The 25,403-nt window shown below is 48.1% G+C and overlaps 1 protein-coding gene across 2 annotated transcripts in view; it reads left to right on the top strand.

Moving 5' to 3' along the window:
- LOC119970136 (phospholipid-transporting ATPase ABCA1-like) overlaps positions 1–25,403 on the top strand; it is a 167,674-nt gene that overhangs the window by 102,837 nt on the left and 39,434 nt on the right. For both annotated transcript variants that reach the window (XM_038804215.1, XM_038804216.1), the window contains 12 exons: positions 1,208–1,412; positions 2,105–2,218; positions 2,651–2,822; positions 3,816–3,947; positions 6,085–6,224; positions 12,471–12,608; positions 14,927–15,147; positions 15,752–15,824; positions 16,279–16,481; positions 17,857–17,905; positions 19,714–19,830; positions 23,568–23,716. In XM_038804215.1, coding sequence (XP_038660143.1) covers positions 1,208–1,412; positions 2,105–2,218; positions 2,651–2,822; positions 3,816–3,947; positions 6,085–6,224; positions 12,471–12,608; positions 14,927–15,147; positions 15,752–15,824; positions 16,279–16,481; positions 17,857–17,905; positions 19,714–19,830; positions 23,568–23,716 — 1,713 coding nt within the window. The remainder of the gene's footprint in view (positions 1–1,207; positions 1,413–2,104; positions 2,219–2,650; positions 2,823–3,815; positions 3,948–6,084; positions 6,225–12,470; positions 12,609–14,926; positions 15,148–15,751; positions 15,825–16,278; positions 16,482–17,856; positions 17,906–19,713; positions 19,831–23,567; positions 23,717–25,403) is intronic.

Here is a 25,403-nt window from a genome sequence, read left to right as displayed (position 1 = left end):
AATTGGACATTGTTGGCACAAATCAACAATAGATTGAGCAAGGTGTGACAACATGTGGCTCGACGAAGGTAAGATGGGACAATATGGAAGTAGAGCTGTGCGCGAAGGGGTGGGGGTTGGTAGGCAAAGGGGCAAGGAGGAGGATGACGAAGATGGACAATGTAAGGGAGCAGGACGCCCGGCGGGGGGGGAATCTGGACCCCGATAAGTCTGCACGGAAAGCTCACAAATATGGAGTGAATATTAAAGGGGTGCCGCATTGTTTAATGCAGACTGTAGATGCAGTGAGTAGAGGTACAAGTAGGTCATGGGCGCCTCGCAGGGTGATGGCTCCGGTGGGAGGGTGGTTGAACTGAGCAATAGACATCTTCCTTCGGCCACGAGCCTTCTCCCTCAGGGTTGCTGACATCCTGCATGGTCTGGTGAAGACAGGTGGGCTGGAGAGAGTGATTTTAAGCGTGCTGGACTGGTGTTTAAAGTATGATGCCAAGACCTTCGGACCCGCCAATTGATGGCAGGCAGACAAATCAGCTGCTGGTCGACCAGGAGATTCAGAGGGGACCTCCTCCCAGCATAATTAGACTTGAACTTACATCACATCTTCACAACCCCAGTGCTTTAGAGTTCCAAAGTCCTTTACAGCCAAGGAAGTACATTTTGAAGAGCTATCTGTTCTGTAATGTAGGAAACGCATCTACCAATTTGGACACTGCAAACGCCCACAAACAGCAATGAGGGTGACTAGATAGTCCGTTTCTTCGTTGGCTGAAGGATCAATATTGGCAATGAGATCTTTGATGTCCGCCTGAGAGGGCAAACAAGGCCTGAGTTCAAGCTCTCGTCACGGTACCTCTGACAATGTAAATAAATAAAATGTAAATAACCTTTATTGTCACAAGTAGGCTTACATTAACAGTGCAATGAAGTTATTGTGAAAAGCCCCTAGTTGCCACATTCGGGCGCCTGTTCGGATACACGGAGGGAGAATTCAGAATTCTCAGCTGGTGCGGGAATTGAACCCGCGCTGTTGGCCTTGTTCTGCATTATAAACCAGCTCATGCAGGACCCCTTGGGCACTACACTGCAATGCCCGTCTCAAACTCGAGTGTCCAGAGTGGACATGAATCCACCATGCTCAATGTGTTATTTGAGATTCTCCCCGGCAATTGTCCCCAACACCGGCTCCAATATCTTGTTACTTTCGCAGAGTCTGCTGTCCCCAGTCGCGTTTGGCTTTGGCTTTGACTACTTCGCCCAGTTCGAGGAGCAAGGAATTGGAGTCCAGTGGCATAACCTCTTCTCGAGTCCCTCGAAAGGCGACGAGTACAACATCACCACCTCCATCATCCTCATGATAATCGACACGTTCCTTTACGGGGTTCTAACCTGGTACATAGAGGCAGTTTTCCCAGGTACGAAAAATTATTCCAAAATCAATAGTCCTAAAGTGAGGTGAATGGATCCATTGATGTCATTGGGTTGAAGGACTTTCTCCCTCTAAATATTTTTGTTCGCTTTACGATTATTGAGTTGCGAAAGAAAATGGGCTGGATGCTCCAAAAATGGGGTTATGTCCCGACGCCGGTGTTTCACTCTGGACTTTCCTTAAGAAATTCCTGAGCGATTCTCCTACCTGCAGGGGGCTGGCAGGGCCCTGGAGTGCTCCTCGCAGCTCTGGCTGCAGATACGGGGCCCCGCACTTCCGGTCGGGAGTCCGCGTATGCGCGCGGTGGTGGCCTGCGGCAGCCGTGCCGAACGCCATGGCGGACTCACACCGCGGACTATCATGCAAAATATAGGACCCCCCCCCCTCCCCCGAAATCGCGCATGCCCGCGATCCCTGCCGCCCGATGGCTCCCCTGGCCGTCCATGATGCCCTCCCCCCGCCCCAGTGATGGATTCCCCCACCCTCCTCCCCCACCAGGGCGACCGCGGACTGAGTCTGCTTCATGGTGGACACTTACAATGTCATCTGTGTATTCAGCAAATGTCTGATTTGGGAAGCGGGTCAGTTTGGAATGCTATTCCAATTTAAACAGCAAGGAAGTTGGATTTTCAGTGTCTTCCCCTTTTTGTAATTCTCTGTGTCCTATTTGCTATCCAGGTCAATATGGCATTCCCAAACCGTGGTGTTTTCCTTTCACGAAATCCTATTGGTGTGGAGAGACGGTTCAGAACATTAAGCAGACTCCATCTGCTAAAAACGCAAATTCACAGAGTAAGTGAGAAAGAATATTCTTTGAAACGCAGGATGTGCCTGTGATATATTTTTAGCTGCTGCAGGCTTTCGTTTTAAAGTGTTGTTTTAAAGGGGGTGGGGGAATGGCGAAGGCCCTTTGGGAAGGGTGGCGTGTAGCTGCTCCTGCCTCACGGCGGGAGGGGGAGGTGGGGGGGGGGGGGGGGGGGGGAAGGCCTCGAGGCCGGCCTTCCCCTCTACCCCCCCAAGCCTGCCACTGGCTGCATGCTTCCAGACACTTAGACTGGTGAAACTGGAAGGTTCCGGCCGGACTTTGGGCCTCCACCTGATTTTACTCCATTATACCCAGTATGTTGCTTTTTTTTTCCCGGCAGTTATTCTTCTGGACTAATTCCAGGGCAATCACAAGGCCTCTTGCGTGATCTGGAACTTCCCCTTTTTTCCCTCTCTTAGCCTGCGTGGAAGAGGAGCCGAGCCACCTGAAACTTGGCGTCTCCATTCAAAACCTGGTCAAAATTTACCGCAGTGGCAAGAAGCTGGCGGTGGATGGGCTCAGCCTTAGCTTTTACGAAGGACAAATCACATCGTTCCTGGGACACAATGGAGCTGGCAAGACTACCACTATGTAAGGAAGCTGCGCGAGGAATCAAAGCTGGCCAGCTGCTTGAACTGCGGAGCTGGATCCAAACAATTAGCGGATTCAGTATAAATCAAAGTTTGCATTTGTATACGGCGCCAGAACATATGACAGAAACCTCTCGAGAGGTGTCGATCTTGATTGTGTACCTTGAGGGATAGCAAATTGGCGACCTGCTATCCATTGCTCTTGTTCTTGTTTCCTTAGAGCTTGAGGCTGGATTTTAGGCTCCCCATCGATGTGTTTGAAGGTGGATGGGCTTGTAAAATGCCAGCGCACGGCCTTCCTGCCACCTACGTGGCCACACCCACCTTTCCTCCATTTCACGGGAGAAGGTGGAAGCACCAAGGGCCCAGCCTCTCCTGCTTGGGCCGACTGAGACTCACAAGTGGCCGATTATTGACAACTTTAAAGCCTCACCCCACCCCCACCCGCCACTATTGTACCTCCAGCAGGGGGTGATCCATGCCAAGCAAATAGCCTGGATGCTTTTACTGGACGGAGCTGGTATCAGGAAAGGGAAGGGGAGCCTTGTTTGCAGGACCCTGTGCCCATCGGAGGCAAACCCCCCCCCCCACTGCTCAAACGTGGTGCCTCGGGGAAGGCAGAGCCGCCGGCCAATTGGATTAGCCAACAGCTCTCTAAGGCGGCGGTCTTGCACTCAGCCAATTAACGCCCTGCTAAACCTAAATGGGTGTGGGGCAGTTGGCTTTCTCATGGGGCAGAACCCCACTTTCGCATGGGGGGGGGGGGGGGCGGGCACCGTGGCACCCCTTAAAATCCAACCAGGTCTTCATTGTTGTCACATCTTTGTGATAAATCCCAGAATGCAAACAAACACAAATATATGGGGATTAAACAGTCTCCACTCTAAAGGCCTGGGCTTTAGGTATGTTATTTGACTGCTATAGATTTTGCGAAAGGTGGCTCCTTAATTGTGCCAATTTGCAGTTTTGTACAATCTGTTGACGCTCTTTGCAGGTCAATCTTGACAGGATTGTTCCCGCCAACCTCTGGAACCGCCTACATTCTGGGCAAAGACATCTGTTCCGACTTGGATTCCATCCGGCAAAGCCTGGGGATGTGTCCGCAACACAACGTCCTTTTTGACCTGTAAGTGCAATAGGGAAGTTCCATCAGTGAATCTCGAGCGTCTTTCTCGCTCATAAAATGGTCCCGCTGCTCATTATAAGATATATATATATATATATGCTGTAGTCAGTGCGGATACTCTAAAGTAGGTCACCTCACTATAAATATACCAGAAAGCTTGTGCTGCGTTTCCATTTCACTCTGTTTATCTTCTAATGTCATCTAAAGTCGTGGTCATTTTCAGATCCCCCCCCCCCCCCCCCCCCTCCCCCCGCCCCCCTCCCCCACCCTGGCCCTGCGACCAGACCCTCCAGAGATTTATCTGCAAAGTATTGCTGGTGTAAGACCAGATGTTGGTGACTCATATGTGGTAAGAGAGACTCAAAAATGATGCATTATGTGCATATATTGTTAGAAAATAGCACTTGACTCGTGTAAGTCACAAGACTACAACTACAGCGCATAGTCATTTACTGAGATTGCTACAGTTTTGATACTGTAAAAAGACAATGGGAACAGCACGGAACCACACAGATCCTGAGGTTTACAGATCTGACTCTCTGCCTGCGCTAATCTAAATAGGATGTTGACAGTGTGTGATGCTTCGCATCTGCATTCTTGGGCGGATGGTGTCTGCTGCTGACGATAATCTGGTGACTCATGCTTATGGAGGCAGGACGACGGCGCCGAGGTCGCAGGTTCGATCCCGGCTCTGGGTCACTGTCCGTGTGGAGTTTGCACATTCTCCCCGTGTTTGCGTGGGTTTCGCCCCCACAGCCCAAAGATGTGCAGGGTAGGTGGATTGGCCACGCTAAATTGCCCCTTAAATTGGAAAAAAACAAATTGGGTATTCTAAATTTATAAAAAAAATTAAAAAATGAAGGCAGGACAAGGATCTTCTGTGATTCCCCCTATATTGGAGTAACTGGCTAAAACTGTCCCATCTGACAGGATGATGTCATAACTACTGAGGGGGGAATGGGGGCCTCTGATATGGTGAACAGTAAGGGTGTGAGCTTTCAGAGAAGTTGAAGGCAAAAGGTTGGAATGTGGGGTGCTACAAAAACCAGTTGAGCCCAACGCTGTACAGGCCACGTGTAAGGTACTTCCAGATCCTCCACGATAACCAAGGCATTTGTTAAATGTTCACCCATCGTCATCTCCACAGACCGGCTACACCCGCGCAAACATCTGCCCTCTCTCTCTTACACCTTCTTCCCTTGCTCCGAGCCCTGGAGCCACGAGGGTTTAGATTCAACATCAGTGTGCCTGAGGTAAATTGGGCAAAACAGTGATCAATTTAGCAATGGGATGTCCTGAACTCGATATGGAAGTGGGAGGGCCCCAGGTGATCGAAGCAATGTGAGGCCAATCCAGTCTTCATAGAATTTATAGTGCAATAGGAAGCCATTCGGCCCATTGTGTCTGCACCGGCCCTTGGAAAGAGCACCCCACCCAAGCCCATACCTCTACCCTATCCCAGTAACCCCACCTAACCTTTTTGGACACTTTAGCATGGCCAATCCACCTAACCTGCTCATCTTTGGACTGTGGGAGGAAACCAGAGCACCCAGTGGAAACCCACGCAGACACGGGGAGAAAGTGCAGACTCCGCACAGACAGTGACCCAAGCCGGGAATCGAACATGGGACCCTGGAGCTTTGAAGCAACCGTGCTAACCACTGTGCTACCGTGCTGCCCATACGAGCTGAAAACCAAATAAAGAAGCAAATATATAGAAGTGCTATATTTTCATACTTTACTTCATCCTAAAGTCCCTTTGTTATCCCTGTTATCTCCTGTCAACTCGTCTTTAACTTGGGATTATCTCAAGAAAGAAATTGGAAATCATCTTGTGTTCTTGTATAGCTTCTGCTAAATAATGCATGCAGGCTACTGGGACACATGCCAGGCTGACATTACCTCCCCTTAGCTGGAATGCAGAGTTTGTGTGGCTTTATGTTGTTTGGTATCGCTCGATTAGCAAGTTCACTTCTGCATCGTTCAGGTTGGGAGGGCTAAGGTGTCCACTGATTTCAAAATGTGACCCCTGGTTCGCCGACAGTGTCCAATCCTCTCCCCATATTTATTGACCGCGGTTGAGGTGAATGTTCAGTCAGGCTCCTTTGTGACCGAAGACCTTTCTGAATTTCATCAGGCTAACGGTCGAGGAACACGTTTGGTTTTACGCACGGCTGAAGGGGCTGTCGAGGGAGGAGGTGAAGACGGAGGTGGAGCAGATGGTCTTGGACGTGGGGCTGCTGAACAAACGCAAAGAAACGACCAACAAACTTTCAGGTGAGTCATGGTTCTGTACTAGGCAAGGATGCTCAATTAATACTGATCCAATTGGTCCATTGACCTTTCCACTGGAAAACTCTTTAATTGGCTTCTCTTGTGGGGAGGGAAAAAAAACATCTTCACTCGCTGTATGAGAAAGTGCTTCTATCAGTTCTCCTTTGAGATGCTCTTTTAAAAACTATCGACAGAATTTTCCAGGTCTTCCCTCCAGCGGAATCTTCCAGTCTAGCCAAAGCACCCCCCCCCCCCCCCCCCCCCCCCCCCCCCCGCCAAAACATATTCACAGATGAGTCACGCAAAAAGCATTAGGCACTGGCAGGATTGGAAGACTCTACTCGCAGCCGATGGCCAGGTCGCCTCCTCAAGCTAAACACACAGCGCGAGAGAGGGGTGCCGAAAACCCCGACCTCTCTTTTAAGCAAGATTTTACCCTTTGACCCTAATACCTCCTCATGTGGCTCAGTGTTGAAATTTTGTGATTTTAAAGACACCAGGTAAAATGGAAGTTGTCGCTGAAAGCAGAATTAAGTTACCTTTTACCAGTGTCAACATTTGTCCCCGTGTCCAACTCTCACTGCTAAAGGTAAAGTAGAATCCGGATTAACAAAATTTGATGCCATTTAATGTCTTAATAAGACTAGCTCTGACAATGCTTCTTTTCCAGGCTAAAGAGCCTGTGTCTCTCCAGTCTTTCCTCCTGACTCTGAATCCTGACACTTTGTCGCTAAGTCTCAACGCTCTTCTCTGCACGGTTTCTCGTGCGTCAAGCTCTCTCTCGTTTCTCACTGGGCACAGTACTCAAGGTATGGTCTGACCAGAGCATTGTACAGGTTGGTCAAAGCTGTGCTGGCTGTGCAGTTCAGTGTTCTGTCGGCTTTGTTGATGGTCCCTCTTCACTATTTCAGCTTCATCCATCCCAATGTCAACTCCACCCGTGAAGCATTTGTGCCACACTTTCTCCTTCCACCACGTCCTATTTGCCTGCGTTCAATAGCATTGATCCTTTTTGAAAAGTTTACTCAGTAGTTCCTGTCCTGCTTTGTTCAATTCCACCATCCTGGTTTGATATCATCAGTAAATGTAAGGAATTTACATTGAGTTCCGGATTATGTACCATTGATGTAATTGGAAACAGTATCAGTGTGAACACCTAAGTCAAGGGGCAGGCAAATCAGGACCCCTCGCCCCCCCCTTTCCCCTCTAATCAGTACCCATTCCTCTACACCCTTCTCAACCACCTTTATTTAATCTATACCCACATTTTACCCTGGAAAGACTGAACAGGTCGGACCTCTTTCCTCCAGGAAAGAAGGGCATTGATAGGGCAAGTTTCTTCCATTAGTTGAGGAGTCACAAATCTCAGGGCCTGAAATGTAAGATGGTCGTGGATACATTTTCCAGTCCTCACTAGATACAGAGGAGGAGGTACCGGAGGAGCGGAGAAATGCAAACGTGGTTCCATTGTTTAAAAAGGGATAGGAGGAAATGCCAAACAATTGTAGGCCAGTTACTCTTACTTCAGTGGTGGGCAAATTAGTAGAATCAATCTTGAGAGAAGGGATTAACTGTTACATGGACTAGTCAGGGGTAGTCAGCATGGATTTTATGAAGGAACAGCTTGCCTCTCAAATTTGATTAAATTCTTTGAGGAAGTGACAAGAACGTTTGATGAAGGTCGTGCAGTGGATGTGGTGTACGTGGATTTTAGCAAGACGTTTGACAAGGTCCCACGTGGCAAATTGGTCAAAAAACTAAAAACCCATGGGATATAGGGCAATGTGGCAAACTGGATAAAAAGTTGGCTTAGTAACAGGAAACAAAGGGTAATGGTCGATGGCTGCCCTTGCAATTGGAAAGTTGTTTCAAGTGGTGTTCCACAGAGCTCGGTGTTGGGACCCTTACTGTTTGTGTTACATATTAATGATTTGGCCATGAACGTGGGGAGCACAATTGGGAAATTTGCAGATGACGCAAAGATTGGCCGAGTGGTGGACAGTGTAGAGGATAGCTATAAACTCCAAAATGATATAGATGGGTTGGTGCAGTGGGCGATAAAGTGGCAGATGGATTTTAACATAGAGAAGTGTGAGGTCATGCATTTAGGGACGTACACAATAAATGAGAATATACTAAGAGGGGTGGATGAAGTCAGAGATCTTGGCGTACAGGTACACAGGTCCCTAAAGGCCACAGTTCAAGTCGACAAGGTGGTAAAGAAAGTATATGGAATGCTTCCCTTCTTGGCAGAGGTATAGAATATAAAAGTAAGGATATAATGTTGGAATTGTATAAGACATTATTGAGGCCACAACTGGAATATTGTGCGCAGTTCTGGTCACCACATTACAGGAAGGATGCTATTGCGCTGGAGAGAGTGTAGAGCAGGTTTACAAGAATGTTGCCATGGCTGGAAAAGTGTGGCTACGAGGAGAGATTGGATAGGTTGGGGTTATTTTCCTTGCTACAAAATAGGCTGAGAGGTGACTTAATTGAGGTGTGCAAAATTATGAGGGGAACTGATAGAGCGCACAGAATAAAACTGTTTCCCGTGGTGGAAAATTCCAGAACCAGGGGACATAGATTCAGGATGAGAGGCAGAAGGTGTGGAGTGAACATGAGGAAGAACGCTTTTACACAGAGGGTAGTTGGGGTCTGCAATTCGCTGCCTGAGTTGGTGGTGGAGGCCTAAACTCTTTTAAAACGTACCTGGATCTGCACCTTAAGTGCTGTAAGTAAGGTACAGGGCTGTGGACGGGTGCAGGAAGGTGGGATTAGAAAGGGCATCAGAGTGTCCTCGGGCTGGCATGGACAAGATGGGCCGAATGGCCTCCTTCTGTGCTGTAATTTTTCTAAATTCAATTGCGCCATTCCAGGGATGCACACATTTCGGGGATTAAATTATTTTTTAAAAAACCACTAGCATGGACCAGTTGGGCTGAGTGGCTCGTCTTTGTACCATATTTCATTATAATTCAATGTATTATCAGCATTGAGCAGAAACAGTCTCCTTTAGTGCGGAATTTTATCAGATGCTTTCTGGAAGTCTTAATGAAGGATGTACAGCAGTCTACCCAAGTTGTCATTCAAACAAATGAAGTAATCAAGTCAGGCAGGGTGTCTCCCCTGTGCAGACTATTATTTACTACCTATTTGTTGTACAGTGTTCCACATTACTGATTCACAAAAAGCAATCATTTAAAAGTTGTCTTTGAGCAATTCTTCATTTAGTTATCCTTCCTGGCTTGCGATGGTGAAAATGCCAGTGGCTGCATGTCCCTTCTCAGTTGCCAGAGAGCAGTTTTAGATTTGCATCATTTTGCTCGTGCCTGTAGTGGGGAAGATATTATACAAACCTTCGCCCGTTTGACGTCTCCGTCCCACTGGCTCAGCTAAAAGCCGAAGTTTGGCTGCGAGTTCCAGATTCGCCGCTCACTTGTGTATCCTTGAGCAATGTCCTCTTCAAAACACAAGCCAGGAGGACATACCAACTCAATTCCAGCTGTCAGTTTTATTAAATGTGTGAGGGCTGCTGCCAAGAGGCTACACAGTGATTAGTCCCTGAGCTACTGGCTGTACTGACTGCGAGTACCCTTCACTAAGGTTACTAAAGTTCATTTCACAAAATGGAAAGAAGACAGGCCGTCGTTCCGCATTGTTTTTAATTCTGGTCAAAGTGCTTCAGTTATATTTGGAACCTGGTTGTGCTGTGTGGTTTGCAATCTGCAGTCTTTCGGCATCACAGCCTAACACATTTTATTTACTGTTCAACATTTCCTTTCAGTTGCAACCAATTTTCTCCCTTTTCTGAAAGCAGTAATCCCCCACGAAGGTAGAATTCAGTGGATTAAGTTCCGGGGTATGTTAGACCTGGTCATCTTACAGTAGTCCCAATGCCAGGATTATTAATCCGGAGACAAGTTCAAACCCCATCATGGCAATTGGGGAATTCAAGTTTGGATGGTTAACTAAGTCTGGAATAAAAAGTGCATGTCAATAATGGTGACCGCGATTGTTCCCTTTGGGAAAGGAATCCTGCTCTCCTTACTTGCTCTGGTCTTTATGTGATCCCAAACCCACAGCAATGGGGCTGACTCTTAGCTGCCCTGTGAAATGGCCTAACGACACTCTACGTTGTATTCAAGAAGGAGGTTCACCAACCTCAAACTCAAAAGACAAATGGGGGTGGGCAACAAACTATGGGCAGAATTCTGGCACCTTCCCAATCTAGATCTTTCCACACTGAGTCATTTCTTGGAGCTGGGGTGGTTTGCGCTGTGAATGGGAGACCCGAAGACACCGGCTGGTATTGGCGCACCAATCTCAGAATAATGCTACAGACTCCTCACCCCCCCCCCCCCCCCCCCCCCCCGCAACCCCGCCATTCGTTGGCATCTGGCCCCCTCCTCCGTAAATCACCATACCAGCGGTCTCGCCCAGGTGAATAACGCCCACTATGGGGGTCACCAAATGTCCTTCCCCTTGGCATTTTCCCCTGGCACAGCCTGGTTGGCACTGCCAGGGGGCAGTGCCAGGGCCATGCTCTGTCATGCCTCCGACTACCTGGGGCCTACAATGGACTCGGAGCTCCCTGTTGTGGTCATCATGCCTGGTCTCCGTTTGTGGAGACTGGTGGTGATTCATGCCAGTTTCATGTTGCCTGTGCGGGTGGGAGAATTACAGGAACTGGGAGAATCCGCTTCAAAGCCGATTCAGCATTTTTTCAAAATTGGATTTTTAATGTGCTAATCTGGTTGCGGCCCGGCCATGCTGGAACCCTAACCCGCTCACCCCGACCCCACAGCCCAAGCCCTGGCCACCCTCCACCAGTCACACCCGCCCTAGCAGAAGCCCCCGGCCAGCGGCACAGATCCCAGATGAGTGTGGCGGTGCTGGACATAGCCCGCAGATGCCACGCCGGGTTTCTGATCGCTGGGACCGCATGTGGCCCGTGCCGTCGGGAACTCGGCCCATCAGGGGCGGAGTATCGCAACTGTTGTCAAACCGGCACCTGCCCTGATTCAAAATCCATTCTCCGCCCAATCGCCGATCCCAATTTCAGCACCGGGCTACGGAGAATCCAGCCCATGGATTTTCAGGTAGAAAAAAATAAAAAATAAAAGAAAATCGCTTATTGTCACGAGTAGGCTTCAATGAAGTTACTGTGAGAAGCCCCTAGTCGCCACATTCCGGCATCTGTTCGGGGAGGCTGGTACAGGAAAGGTAGTTCACCCAAGTGGATCAACAGTGAATGGGTGGAGGGGTCCGGGACGGGGAGGGGGCGTGTTTGTGATGTGCGGAGGGAGGTTCAACAGAACTGAACACTTCTCGAATTGGTGCAAGCCACTGCCAACGACTTTGGTGTTGAGGCCTGCAATAATACAACCAGAGCATTTTCAATTGTACCGGATGGAATTCCGGAGTCTGATCCCTGTGGTCAGATGATTTCGCTGATTGCAATTGCAGCCTCATGCGATTCCCGAGTCGGGTCGTCAAGAGCCAAAAGTCCGAAAATTCCTCTGTTCCGAGGCTTGGGACGTTCCACTCTCTGGGCAGACAGGGAAGAATTTGGAGTGGAACCCAGTTGCTTCAGTCTCTGTTACTCTTTATTTAATATTGCTCTGTTCCACCAAAACTGGAAGCAGCTACTTGTGGAACCGTTCTTCCATGTAAGCAAACGTGAAAGAGTCAAGGCTGACGGGGTAACCCACCCAAAGCCCTCCCTCAATTGCCTCTCAGCACAGTCTATCCTCTTGTGAAGACAGGCCTTGCTTCTGATGGAACCACAGCCCTGTACCATATAAAAGGTCACCTTCCCCATGACTGTTGGTTGTAGACTTTACCACTGGAAAAAAGGCTACATTTGAAATTAGCCATTTGTCAAATACTTCCAGATTTTTCATTGTGATAGCTGCAACTCTTGACTTACAGGGCAGCTCTGCTCCCCGCACCCAATAACTGAGACAGGAATACCCATCGGACCAAAAGGAAATCTCCTGCTGTGCAGATTATCCGGACACGGAAGTCTGCATGAGCTCAGGAGCACAACCCTGGAATAGTTCGAAGTTCAATTCTTCAGCCTTAGATCCTCACTCATGAGCCAGTCGGACGAATTTCCAACCCAACCCTTTGTTGACTTGTAAATCTTAGGAATCTTAGGAATTTCTGACAGTGCTGTTGCTTTCAAATTCCTCTCGCTCAACCTTGAAATGGAGATTAACATTTGACCTTTGTTCTACTTGAAAGGTGGGATGCAGCGTAAACTTTCAGTGGCTCTTGCGTTTGTTGGTGGCTCGAAAGTTGTCATCTTGGATGAACCAACGGCTGGGGTTGACCCTTACTCCCGCCGAGGAATATGGGACCTGCTGCTTAAATATCGCCAAGGTAAGTTTACAGCATATACTGAAGCGGAAGAACACAGTACTTTACATGACGTTCCTGTAAAATGCTGTTTACGGACTATAGAAGATCGAGTGTGATGAAGGAACTTGATGTTTTTGGGATGAATCTTTGATATTAGTCCTGTTTGTAAGCTAAAGGGGAAATCACTGTAGACCCAGCCAGTTACTGTAACTGGGATCCAGTTTGGGTTTCCAGTACGTGCCATGTTAAAGTGATTGCGTGCCGTGAATGTAAGCTCAGTTGCACATTTTGACATCGATGCTGTGTGAGCAGAATGGTGGTCATGACCTCCTTGTTATTCACAGGGTGCCTCATGTTACCACATCAGTACAATCAAGGCTGATTTTAGACTTCAACTCCACTTTCTCATCCACTCCCCACACCCTTTGCTTCCCAGAGAAATCAAATAATCTGTCTTTCCCAGCCGTAAATGTGTTCAACAATAGAGCATCCACAACCCTTTGGGGTAGAGAACACCGGTGATTCATGACCCTTTGAGTGAAGTAATTTCTTCCCATCTCAGTCCTAAACGATCGGCCCCTTATCCTGAAACTTTGCCCCATGTCTTCGATTCCCAGACCAGCGGAAACAATCTCTCAACGTCTGTCTTGTGAAGCCCCTTCATAACCCTGTATGTCTCAATGAGATCATAGAATCAGAGAATTTACAGTGCAGAAGGAGGCCATTCGGCCCATTGAGTCTGCACTGGCACTTGGAAAGATCACCCTAATTAAGCCCACACCTCCACCCTATCCCCATAACCCAGTAACCCCACCTAACCTTTTTGGACACTAAGGACAATTTAGCATGGCCAATCCACCTGACCTGCACATCTTTGCGCTGTGGGAGGAAACCGGAGCACCCGGAGGAAACCCACACACACACAGGGAGAACGTGCAGACTCCACACAGATAGTGACCCAAGCCAGGAATCGAACCTGGGACCCTGGAGCAATGAAGCCACTGTGCTAACCACTATGCTACCTTGCAGCCCAAATCGCATCTCATTCTCAACTCCAGAGAATATAGGCCCAATTTACTCAGCCTCTCACCGGAGGGCAAGCCCCTCATCCCAGGGACCAATTTAGTGAACCTTTGCTGCACAACTTCCAATGCAGTTTATCTAGCCTGCCTCAGATTGGAAACTAGCTGCAGTTTATCACTTGCTGCAGACAGGGCTTAGTAAAACAGCACGTGTACAAGCAATATCCAGTATTTTTTTATTCATTCACAGGATGATGGCATCACTGGCTAGGCTGGCATTTATTCCTGTTAGAACATTTGGCCCATCGAATCTGCTCCGCCATGTAATGAGATCATGGCTGATCTGATACAATCCTCAACTCCAGTTTTCCGCCTTATCCCCATAGCCTTGGTCCCCTGACTGATTAAAATTCTGTCTATCTCAGCTTTGAACATATTTAATGACCCAGCCTCGACAGCCGTCTGCGGTAAAGAATTCCACAGATTCATTACCCTCCGTGGGAAGGCAATTCTCCTGATCTCTGTCTTCAGTGGGTGACCCCTTATTCTGGGATGATGCTCTCTGGTCCTAGATTCCCCCACCAGAGGAAACAAACTCTCAGCGGCTACCTTCTCAAGATCCCTGAGAGTTCTCTCTGTCGCAATAAAGTCACCTCTCGTGAACCTCTCTTCCATTCCCGGGATCAACCTAGAGAATTGTCAGAAGATACAAACCAGTTAATATACGTGGTCTGCGAGCAAAGTACTAACGACATGCTTCGAAACATCACCCGTGTGTGGCTTAAATCCGGTTTAATGGCATCCATTTGCTTACGTTCACTGTCGTTGTGGATGGTGTGTGACGATCCTGTGGGAATGTCCCACCCTTGTTGAAAAAAATACAAGTAATCAATGCAGCCTTACTGAGTGATGATCCACGGTTGATTACAGAATTATAGAATCCCGACAGTGCAAAAGGAGGCCATTCGGCCCATCGGGTCTGCACCGACCCTCTGAAAGAGCACCCTACCTCGGCCCATGCCCCCACCCCATCCCCATAACCCCACCTGACCCGCACATCTTTGAACTGTGGGAGAAAACCGGAGCACCCGGCGGAAACCCACGCAGACGCAGGGAGAAAGTGCAAACTCCACCCAGACAGTCACCCTCGGCCGAAATTTAACCCATGCTCCTATCGCTGTGATGCAGCTGTGCTAACCACTTTGTCGCCGTGCCGCCCATTCAAGCTTTCAAGTTTGTACAGGTTGACTTCAGGGGAGCAACGAATGCTAAATTATGTTGCGTTGGGGAAAGATCTAAACCCGTTTTCTTTCCCAGGTCGGACCATTATCCTCTCGACACATCACATGGATGAGGCAGACATGCTGGGAGACCGGATTGCCATTATTTCCAATGGCAAGCTATGCTGCTGTGGATCATCACTGTACCTCAAGAACCAGTTGGGAACAGGCTACTACCTGACCCTGGTCAAGAAAGATTTGGAGCCAAGTCTCAGCTCCTGCAGGAACAGCAGCAGCACCGTGTCATACTTGAAGAAGGTAAATGGCATTTATATTGTGTTTCATCGGATAGCGAGCATAGAAACAGGCCATCCGGCCCATCCGGTACATGCTAGCATTGCTCCACTCCAGCCTCCTTCCATCTCCCCTCACCTAACCCTATCAATAGCACGCCCTGTTCCCTTCTCCCTCAAATGCTTGTCGAGCCTCTCCTGGAAAGCAGCAACATTCTTTGCATCAGCTACTCTGTGTGGAAGGGAGTTCCATATTGTAGATATTTTTTGGATGAAGACGTTTCTTCTGAAATCCCTGTTAGATTTTTTGATCACTGTCTTCTATTGATGTCCACCAGCTTTGCTCTTTCCTGCAAGTTGACTCTTTCATTGTTTTAAGGATCTCTTGCAGATCATCCCTTGGCCTTCTCTTTTCAAGTGACAGAGAACCATAGATATCTAACCTCTCTTGGTTATCTATACCCCATGCATTCCTGCTAATGTCCGAGCAAGTCATTTTTTTTTAGTCCTCTCCAGTACCTCCATGTCTTTTTCATAATCTGGTAGTAAATGTGCAACAGGAGATTGTTGCTGTCTCCAAGTTAACTCATTGGACTGATGGGTAACAACTCTAATGGCCTCTTTCACAGGACGACAGTGTTTCTCAAAGTAGCTCTGATGCTGGGCTTGGCAGCGATCAAGAAAGTGACACCACGACGATAGGTAAGCAAAGACTAACAAATGCCAATTAAGCAGACCCGCTTAGAATAAGCATCTCACATACACAGATAGCTAATTGGCACAGAGCATGTTGCACTATTACTCAAGTCATAGTACTTCTTCATTTGATGTAGATTACATTGGGGAGAGAGGGGGTACATGTCGCTCAGACCTTCTCATTCAGCTTCGTAGCTAAGGTTGTGGAATGGTATGGACGGAATGGGGTCGGTAACTTGCCTTCCTGATATCACAGTTGGGCATAATCTCTGCTCCTCCCGGATTTGCAGCACTCCTTCTGGCTATGGCCACATCTCACGTTTAAGCAAAGGCCTTCTGAACCTATTCCTTTCAGGGGTTATGAATAATAATAATTTTTAAATGTATGATTAGCATCGTCCGCGACATGCTTCCGTGCCTTTCAATAACTCATTGATAACCTTTATTGTTGGTTTTCCAGACGTCTCAGCCATTTCTAATCTGATCTTGAAACACATCCCCAAGGCTCGTTTGGTTGAAGATATTGGCCATGAACTGACTTATGTGTTACCTTATGAGGCTGCTAAAGATGGAGGTTTTGTGGAACTTTTCCACGAGATCGATGACAGACTGTCTGACCTTGGGATTTCCAGTTATGGGATCTCCGACACCACCCTGGAAGAAGTAAGAATTTCTGTTTCTCTGTTTCAAGTTTTGTTTTACCCCAGTCATCAGCTCTTCAAGCAGTGAACAGTGTGGTGAAAATAGTATCCTCTGATAGATCGATTGTTTAGCTTGCTTTGGAACTTGGAGCTATCCAGAACATGTGACCATAGCCGATCCCAAATTGGCACTGAATTAGCTGATTTCAGCCCGGTGATTATAGTTGGCTCTTAGACTTACCTGAAGCACTATGAGCAGCAGCTTCCACTCCAGATAGCCATCCAGTGTCATCTATTGAGAGTGTTGTGTGAGGGCAAAATTAGGACTCAGCTATAGTCAAAATATTAGATTTGTTGTGGTAGTGTACACCAGTATCAGATATAATACATCACAATCTGTACTTGACTGGGTCACCTAACCTGGGCAGTAGAGGTCAGAGAACACATGTAAATATAAGCAGGCTGCAAGCATCCAAGATCTGTTCTTAACAAAGTTAGTTTACAGTAACGATATTGGTCAACCTGCAGCATAAAAACAAGACGTCTATGATAACCTCATGCTTTAATATCCTGACAACACTCACTGTTGACACAGGACAAATTGTCACTTGGTGAAGAAAAAGAAAGTTATAACGCCCAGCATCTGACACCCCCAATTTGAATCCCGAGGAGTTAGGTGGAGAAGATTCAAGGGATATTTTAAAAAGATATGGAAAAATGCTAATGTTCTTGAATAAAGCCACTCTGTCTGAACATTTTGTTAGAGGGGCTTCAAAGCATAAATATTCTAATTTCACATCACAGAGATTGAGCTCATTCATACAGGAATACAGCAGGCCAGAAAACATCTTCCGCCAGTCAACAGGACATCATTAGTATTTCATACATGATATGTAATTATGCAGGTCAGTGTTTATATCTCAACTGTGCTGGTGATTATTTCTCATCCTCTCGGTGAGTTTGGCCCTCTCTTGGGATATACATTGTGCAATTAGAAGGAAGAAGAGAACCCATTTGAGTCTGTGCCAGAATTCATCCATCATGGAAAAGACTGAAAGGTTTAGGGCAGTGTGTATGTGGCTCCGCTGCCAACCACACAATAACTTTATTGCCTCCCTGATTACCACATCTCACGCACTCCCTTTTATTCTCACCTTCAACGAAAACTGAGTTACAAGTACAAAAATATTCCATCGTAAACACTTTGCGTTGCCGCGGAGATAAAGCTTGCCCAACATTCGTAGACCTGTACATCTCAATGGTGCCAGAGTTCCCGGGACAAGCTTGTCCAGAGCCCAGGTTGGCTTTTGAGTTACGGTATCATCACCTTTACAGCCGCCTGTGGTAACTTGAGAACAAGCACAGATCAGTGATGTCTTTGTCATTTTTATTTGCAGATATTCCTCAAGTTTGCTGAAGATACTGGAGTGGATGCTGAAACCTCAGGTAACCTGCTACTGACTCTGCCTTTTGTAGTCCAATGCACCTGGTCCTGTTTTCTGTCGCAAGCTCAACTTCCAGAATTGTACATGTGCATTTGTGTTCTACAAATACCTGTAAGCTCTATTTCCAGCTAGGTATTGTTCATAGGTATTATCCATGTGTGCTGTGGCTGAAGGCATGTTCTTGTCTTATTGTCTGCCAACACTTACATAGAACATAGAACAGTACAGCACAGAACAGGCCCTTCGGCCCTCAATGTTGTGCCGAGCAATGATCACCCTACTTAAACCCACGTAACCTGTATACCCGTAACCCAACAATCCCCCCATTAACCTTACACTACGGGCAATTTAGCATGGCCAATCCACCTAACCCGCACATCTTTGGACTGTGGGAGGAAACCGGAGCACCCGGAGGAAACCCACGCACACACAGGGAGGACGTGCAGACTCCACACAGACAGTGACCCAGCCGGGAATCGAACCTGGGACCCTGGAGCTGTGAAGCATTGATGCTAACCACCATGCTACCGTGAGGCCCCTTGATTCTAAGCTTTTTGCTCAGCCGTTGTTGTGTCAATGGGTGGTTTACCACTGCCTTCTGCTCCTGTGCTTTGAGGCAAGCAGGTAGATCCCAAGTCTATCTCATCCTGAATGGGAATTGAACTCACATTGTTGGTATTATTTTGAATCACCCACAACCATCTAGCCAACTCAATTAACTGGCCTGCACAAGATGAGGGGCACATAGTGCTTGGTCAAAGTAAAGTTTTTAAACCTGCCATCAACAACGAACTAAACACTAGTGAACCACTTCTCATTTCTTAAAAGGAAATCGTGGCTTGTGTATTGGTTCATGCTTATTTAAAGCTGATCTGTAAACAGTAAAATGACAAACTACTGGCAAAGCTGGAATCTGTAACAAAACTGCAGACTCGGTGACCACTTTGTGGAACACCTTTGCTTAGTCCTCAAGCATGACCCTAACCTTCCTGTCGCATCTTGCTCTCATTCACACATGTCCACCCTTGGCCTACGCAAGGCTCCAGTGCAGCCCAATGCAAGCTGGAGGAGCAGCATCTCACCTTCTGATTAGGCACATTACATCCCTTAGGACTCAACATTGAGTTCAACAACTTCAGACTGTGACCTTTCTCCTCCATCTATACTTTAAAAAAAATATTCCAAACATTTCTTTGTTCCTCTGAAAATAGAAAACCTCCTTCTCCCTCCCGCAACAGGATCACCTGTCACCTGTTCTTCAGTTTTGCTTTGTTGCAAACACTTCCTATTGTTCCACTCCCTTTTTTATATAATCACATTCTTCCCTCTGTTTAGTTCTGAAGAAGGGGGCAGCATGGGTAGCATGGTGGTTAGCATAAATTCTTCACAGCTCCAGGGTCCCAGGTTTGATTCCCAGCTGGGTCACTGTCTGTGTGGAGTCTGCACGTCCTCCCCCTGTGTGCGTGGGTTTCCTCCGGGTGCTCCGGTTTCCTCCCACAGTCCAAAGATGTGCGGGTTAGGTGGATTGGCCATTCTAAATTGCCCGTAGTGTCCTAATAAAAAAAAGTAAGGTTAAGGGGGGGGGGGGGGGGTTGTTGGGTTATGGGTATAGGGTGGATACGTGGGTTTGAGTAGGGTGATCATGGCTCGGCACAACATTGAGGGCCGAAGGGCCTGTTCTGTGCTGTACTGTTCTATGTTCTAAGGGCCACGCTAACTCTCTTTTCTCTCCCTACCGATGCTGCCAGACCTGCTGCGTTTTGCCAGATTTTGCTCTTTTTATAACCAGCAAATCTGATTTTGTTTCAGATGGTACGATTCCATCTTGCCGGAACAGGAGATCAAGATTTGTGGACAGGCAGAGTTGCCTGAGACCGTTTACTGACGATGATGCCGGTGATGTCAATGACTCGGATGGTGATCCAGGTAAGCATGGAGGTGGAAAATGATCGTGGCCCGTGAGTCTGCCCAAAACCAGTGGTGCACTATCATTGGACCGTTATAAGGTGCACAGTGCTGACCTTCCCTCACCCAGTGTTGGCCATGACCATACATAGAGCACTGAAGTAAAGGGAATCTCTGGGATTTGCTGCTGGTTTAGTTATCCTGGAGGAGACGGATTCCATTAGATGCAAATATAGGAACGTGAATTGGACCTTCTCAGCACCATTAAAGCAGCAGACCCAGAAAATGGATCATGTTTTTATCTGAAAATCTGTGGTTGACTTTGAGTAGCACCGCATAGAAGATGACTTTTTGGCCCTCTGTGCCTGTGTTGGCTCTTTGAAAAGCTACCCAGCGGGTCTTTCCTTTCATCTGCACACTTCGTGAACTTCATGTTAAATGTAAAAATGCCACCGCCTGCAAATGGCTAGGATTGTGGCTGCATCCCAAACATCTGTCCAGGTTCCTCTGCTAACTACCTTGGGAGGGAACTGAGATGGCTAGTATGACATGGGGCATGGCCCTGCAAATGTGTCCACTTTGTCCATGTTTTCCGCCTGGAAAATGGACCGATTTCTCCCCGTCTTAAAAGCCAACTCAAGGGCGGGTAAGACAAGGTCACCTTGGGCGGAGTTCATTCCGAACTGCAGCTGACACAATTGGAGGAAATCCAAGTTCAAATCCCTTGATATGTCGCTATGTGACCAACCATAAAGAGGAAGCTCATGTGGAGCAGAATTAGGAGCAAAGTGGGGCAATGAAAATGAAATGAAATGAAAATCGCTTATTGTCACGAGTAGGCTTCAAATGAAGTTACTGTGAAAAGCCCCTAGTCGCCACATTCCGGCGCCTGTTCGGGGAGGCTGTTACGGGAATTGAACCGTGCTGCTGGCCTGCCTTGGTCTGCTTTCAAAGCCAGTGATTTAGCCCTGAGCTAAACCAGAGGGATAAAGGGTGCGTATGCTGCGAGGACTACTCTGGAGCCCTGCTAGCCCCCTTCAAAATGGAGAATCACTCTGGACTTTCTCCACGAAAATCTAGAGTGATTCGCACCCGTTTCCTTGCGGGCGTGGGGACATAGCCCCATTATCAGAGAATTCCACCCGTTAGTTCCCTGACATTGGTATTTTTGTGGTTGACCTGATGAGTGCAACATAAAAAGGTTTGACAAAATGTATTTTTTGCAGTAATAATCAAGTTCTGTACTACCAAACAACAATTTATATTGCTGTTTGAGAGAGTTTCCGGTGCGCAAATTGGCTGCTTCATCTCTGTACATTACAGCAGTGACAACACTTTGTTGGCTGTAAAGCACTTTAGGGTGTCCCAAGGTTGTGAACTGCGCTGTACAAATGCAGGTTTTTGTTTATCAAATGTTCTTAATGTGCCTTGGATTGGATTGGATTTGTTTATTGTCACATATACCAAGGTACAGTGAAAAGTATTTTTCTGCGAGCAGCTCAACAGATCATTGAGTCTTTTATTAGCGCTGATTGTTTTCACTGTGCTTCAAGACCATTGAGTAATCTGGTGAATGTCAAGCACAGACTCACATTGCCTTTATTTTGACTTTGGTGTGCAGTTGAAGGTGCACAACCATTAACAATGATTGTTCACCCTGTCCCCCTTGCTCTTTGCACTGGCGATTGAACCTTTGGCTATGGCGTTGAGGGAGTCAGGGAGATGGAGGGGTCTGGTGCGGGGTGGGGAGGAACATCGTGTATCGCTGTATGCGGACGACCTGCTGTTGTATGTGGCGGATCCAGAAGGGGGAATGCCGGGGGTGATGGAGCTGTTAGCGGAATTTGGGGGCTTCTCGGGCTATAAGTTAAATTTAGGCAAGAGTGAGGTATTTGTAGTACACCCGGGTGATCAGGAGGAGGGAATCGGGAGACTCCCATTTAAGAGGGCAGTGAAGAGTTTCAGATACCTGGGGGTGCAGGTGGCCAGGAGTTGGGGGACTCTCCATAAGCTTAATTTTACCAGGCTGGTGGAGCAGATGGAAGAGGAATTTAAAAGGTGGGACATGGTGCCGCTATCGTTGGCGGGTAGAGTGCAGTCCGTCAAAATGACGGTTCTCCCGAGGTTCTTGTTCCTTTTTCAGTGTTTGCCCATCTTTATCCCTAGGGCCTTTTTTAGAAGGGTGACTAGCAGCATCATGAGCTTTGTTTGGGCGCATGGGACCCCGAGGGTGAAGAGGGTCTTCTTGGAGCGGGGTAGAGATGGTGGGGGGCTGGCGTTACTCAATCTCTCGGGGTATTATTGGGCGGCCAATGTGTCGATGGTGCGCAAGTGGGTAATGGAGGGGGAGGGGGCAGCATGGAAACGGATGGAGAGGGCGTCCTGTGGCGATACAAGCCTGGGGGCCCTGGTAACTGCGCCGTGGCCGTTCCCTCCTACGAGGTATACCACGAGTCCGGTGGTGGCGGCTACCCTCAAGATTTGGGGGCAGTGGAGGCGACATAGGGGAGAAGTGGGGGGCTCGATGGAGGCTCCGTTAAGGGGGAACCATAGGTTCGTCCCGGGGAACATTGATGGGGGATTTCAGGGTTGGCACCGAGCGGGCATCAGACAGCTGAGGGACCTATTTATTGATGGGAGGTTTGCGAGCCTGGGGGAGTTGGAGGAGAAATTTGGGCTCCCCCCGGGGAACATGTTCAGGTATCTGCAGGTAAAGGCATTTGCTAGGCGGCAGGTGGAGGGATTCCCTTCGCTTCCCGCGAGGGGGGTGAGCGACAGGGTGCTTTCGGGGGTCTGGGTCGGAGAGGGGAAGATATCTGATATCTACAAGGTTATGCAGGAGGCGGAGGAGGCGTCAGTAGAGGAGCTGAAAACGAAGTGGGAGGGGGAACTGGGGGAACAGATCGAAGACGGGACATGGGCTGATGCCCTGGAGAGGGTTAATTCTTCCTCCTCGTGTGCGCGGCTTAGCCTCATCCAATTCAAGGTGCTGCACCGGGCCCACATGACTGGGACGAGGATGAGTAGGTTCTTTGGGGGTGAGGACAGGTGTGTCAGGTGCTCGGGGAGTCCAGCGAACCATGCCCATATGCTCTGGGCATGCCCGGCACTGGAGGAGTTCTGGAAGGGGGTGGCGAGGACGGTGTCGAGGGTGGTGGGATCCAGGGTCAAGCCAGGATGGGGACTCGCGATTTTTGGGGTTGGGGTGGAGCCGGGAGTGCAGGAGGCGAAAGAGGCCGGTGTGCTGGCCTTTGCGTCCCTAGTAGCCCGGCGAAGGATCTTGCTACAATGGAAGGATGCGAGGCCCCCAAGCGTGGAGACCTGGATCAATGACATGGCGGGTTTCATTAAGCTAGAGAAGGTCAAATTCGCCCTGAGAGGGTCGGTACAAGGGTTCTTTAGGCGGTGGCAGCCTTTTCTCGACTTTCTGGCTGAACGATAGGGTACGGGGACAGCAGCAGCAGCAACCCGGGGAGGGAAAAGGGGAGGGAAAAGGGGGGGGCCGACAATGACTATGTTTGTTTATTTAATTTTAATATTTTTTAAGTTCTTTTGTTGTTCATTAGGGTTGGGGGGGTGGGGGGATGTGATACATGCGCCGATACGGTCTGGGGGTGTCACAGTTATTATGGGTTATTTTGTTGCATTTCATTGTTTGTCGTTATGTTTTATATTTTCTGTAAAAAATTCCAATAAAAATTATATTAAAAAAAATAAATAAATAAATAAAAAAAAACAATGATTGTTCTTGTTCTCAGAGGCCCGGGAAACGGACTTCCTGAGTGGGATGGATGGGAAAGGTTCTTACTCGGTCAAGGGCTGGAATCTTTTCAGGCAACAGTTTGTGGCGTTGTTCTGGAAGAGATTGATTTATGCCAAGCGCAGCAGAAAAGGAATCTTTGCTCAGGTGAGGCTACACTCTTGATCTGACTTATACTCAGATCCGTCCTATCTCTGTGACCTGTGTTGTTCCTCGTGTCTTAATAAAGCTCGTAGTCTCAAGTGTGGAGAAGATGCTTTATTGTGAGTTCGTTCAGTTTCCAGAGCTCGACCTAGAACTACCTTCCAGTGCTAACTACCAGCTTTGCTTGCTGTGTGTCCTGCTTACCAGCCCGCCTGCTGTGAAGAGTGTGTCCTCACTTCCTGTCCTGATCTATTTATATGGCTCTCCCGTGCTCCCTCTAGTGGTCGCTCAGTTGTGTTGCATCTGGTTAACTTGTGATCACCACATCCCCCTTTTTCTCTTAACATATTTTCTGAACATCGTTAAAGAAAATTGTACATCCTGTCCCAGTGTATTTATAGCTCTCCCGCTCGTGTTTGCTCTGTTGTTTTTGTATCTGGTCAATCTACGATCACCACATCCCCCTCTTTCTCATTACATAGTTTCTGAACATCGTTAAAGAAAATTGTACATCCTGTCCCAGTGTATTTATAGCTCTCCCGCTCGTGTTTGCTCTGTTGTTTTTGCTTTCTTGGTGCTCGTCTTCCGGAGTCAAAGTCTTCTTGATTACATTTGACGCGGTGTCTGTGGACTCTCGGCGCTCCTCTTCTGGAGTCCAAATCTGCATGATTTCAGTTGACGTGGTTTCTCTAGACTCTTGGTGCTCCGCTTCTGGAGTTAAAATCTTCATGATTTCTGTTGATGTTATCTCACTGGACTCCAGGTGCTCCTCTTCTGGAGTCAAAATCTGCATGGTTTCTTTCGGCATTGTCTCTGTGGACTCCAGGTGCTCCTCTTCTGGAGTCAAAATCTGCATGTTTTCTTTTGGCGTTGTCTCTCTGGGCTCCAGGTGCTCCTCTTCTGGAGTCAAAATCTGCATGTTTTCTTTCGGCATCGTCTCTCTGGACTGTTGGGTGGCCCGACTCTGTGCTTCTGTACAGACAAGCTGAGAACTGTCAGTCTCACTGTGATCCTGTACGTCGAGTGCGAGCACCTTGTCACTGTTTTCGCTCTGTGCTTCGGTACAGACAAGCTGAGAACTGTCAGTCTCACTGTGATCCTGTACGTCGAGTGCGAGCACCTTGTCACTGTTTTCGCTCTGTGCTTCGGTACAGACAAGCTGAGAACTGTCAGTCTCACTGTGATCCTGTACGTCGAGTGCGAGCGCCTTGTCACTGTTTTCGCTCTGTGCTTCGGTACAGACAAGCTGAGAACTGTCAGTCTCACTGTGATCCTGTACGTTGAGTGTGATCACCTTGTCACTGTCTTCGCATGCAGTGGGCAGAGGTGCATTGTCTTCTTCTTGTTCCTGTGAGCGTGTTGGACTTTCATAGTCCGCTCTTTCTTCTTGTTCCTGTGAGCGTGTTGGACTTTCATAGTCCGCTCTTTCTTCTTGTTCCTGTGAGCTTGGTAGACTTTCATAGTCTGCTTGCGGTTGCTCAGGTACAGCGGGTTTACCTTCATGGTCTTCTTCATGCTTGGTGTCCGCCCGGGAGTGTTTGCTTGCATCCCTGTTGGCGTCTTTCATCACTCGCACTGTGGAGCCTGTCATCGCTCGCTCCGTGGAGTCTTCCTGTGCTCTCTGTGTGGCGTCATCTTCGTCTTGGGTATTGCTGTCATCCAATGTATCGACGAGCTGCCATGGCACCAT

The sequence above is a fragment of the Scyliorhinus canicula genome, chromosome 8 (assembly GCF_902713615.1).
Source record: "Scyliorhinus canicula chromosome 8, sScyCan1.1, whole genome shotgun sequence".
Classification (NCBI taxonomy): domain Eukaryota; kingdom Metazoa; phylum Chordata; class Chondrichthyes; order Carcharhiniformes; family Scyliorhinidae; genus Scyliorhinus; species Scyliorhinus canicula.
Note: the sequence above shows the minus strand (reverse complement) of the source record. Positions and strands in the feature narration are given on the sequence as shown.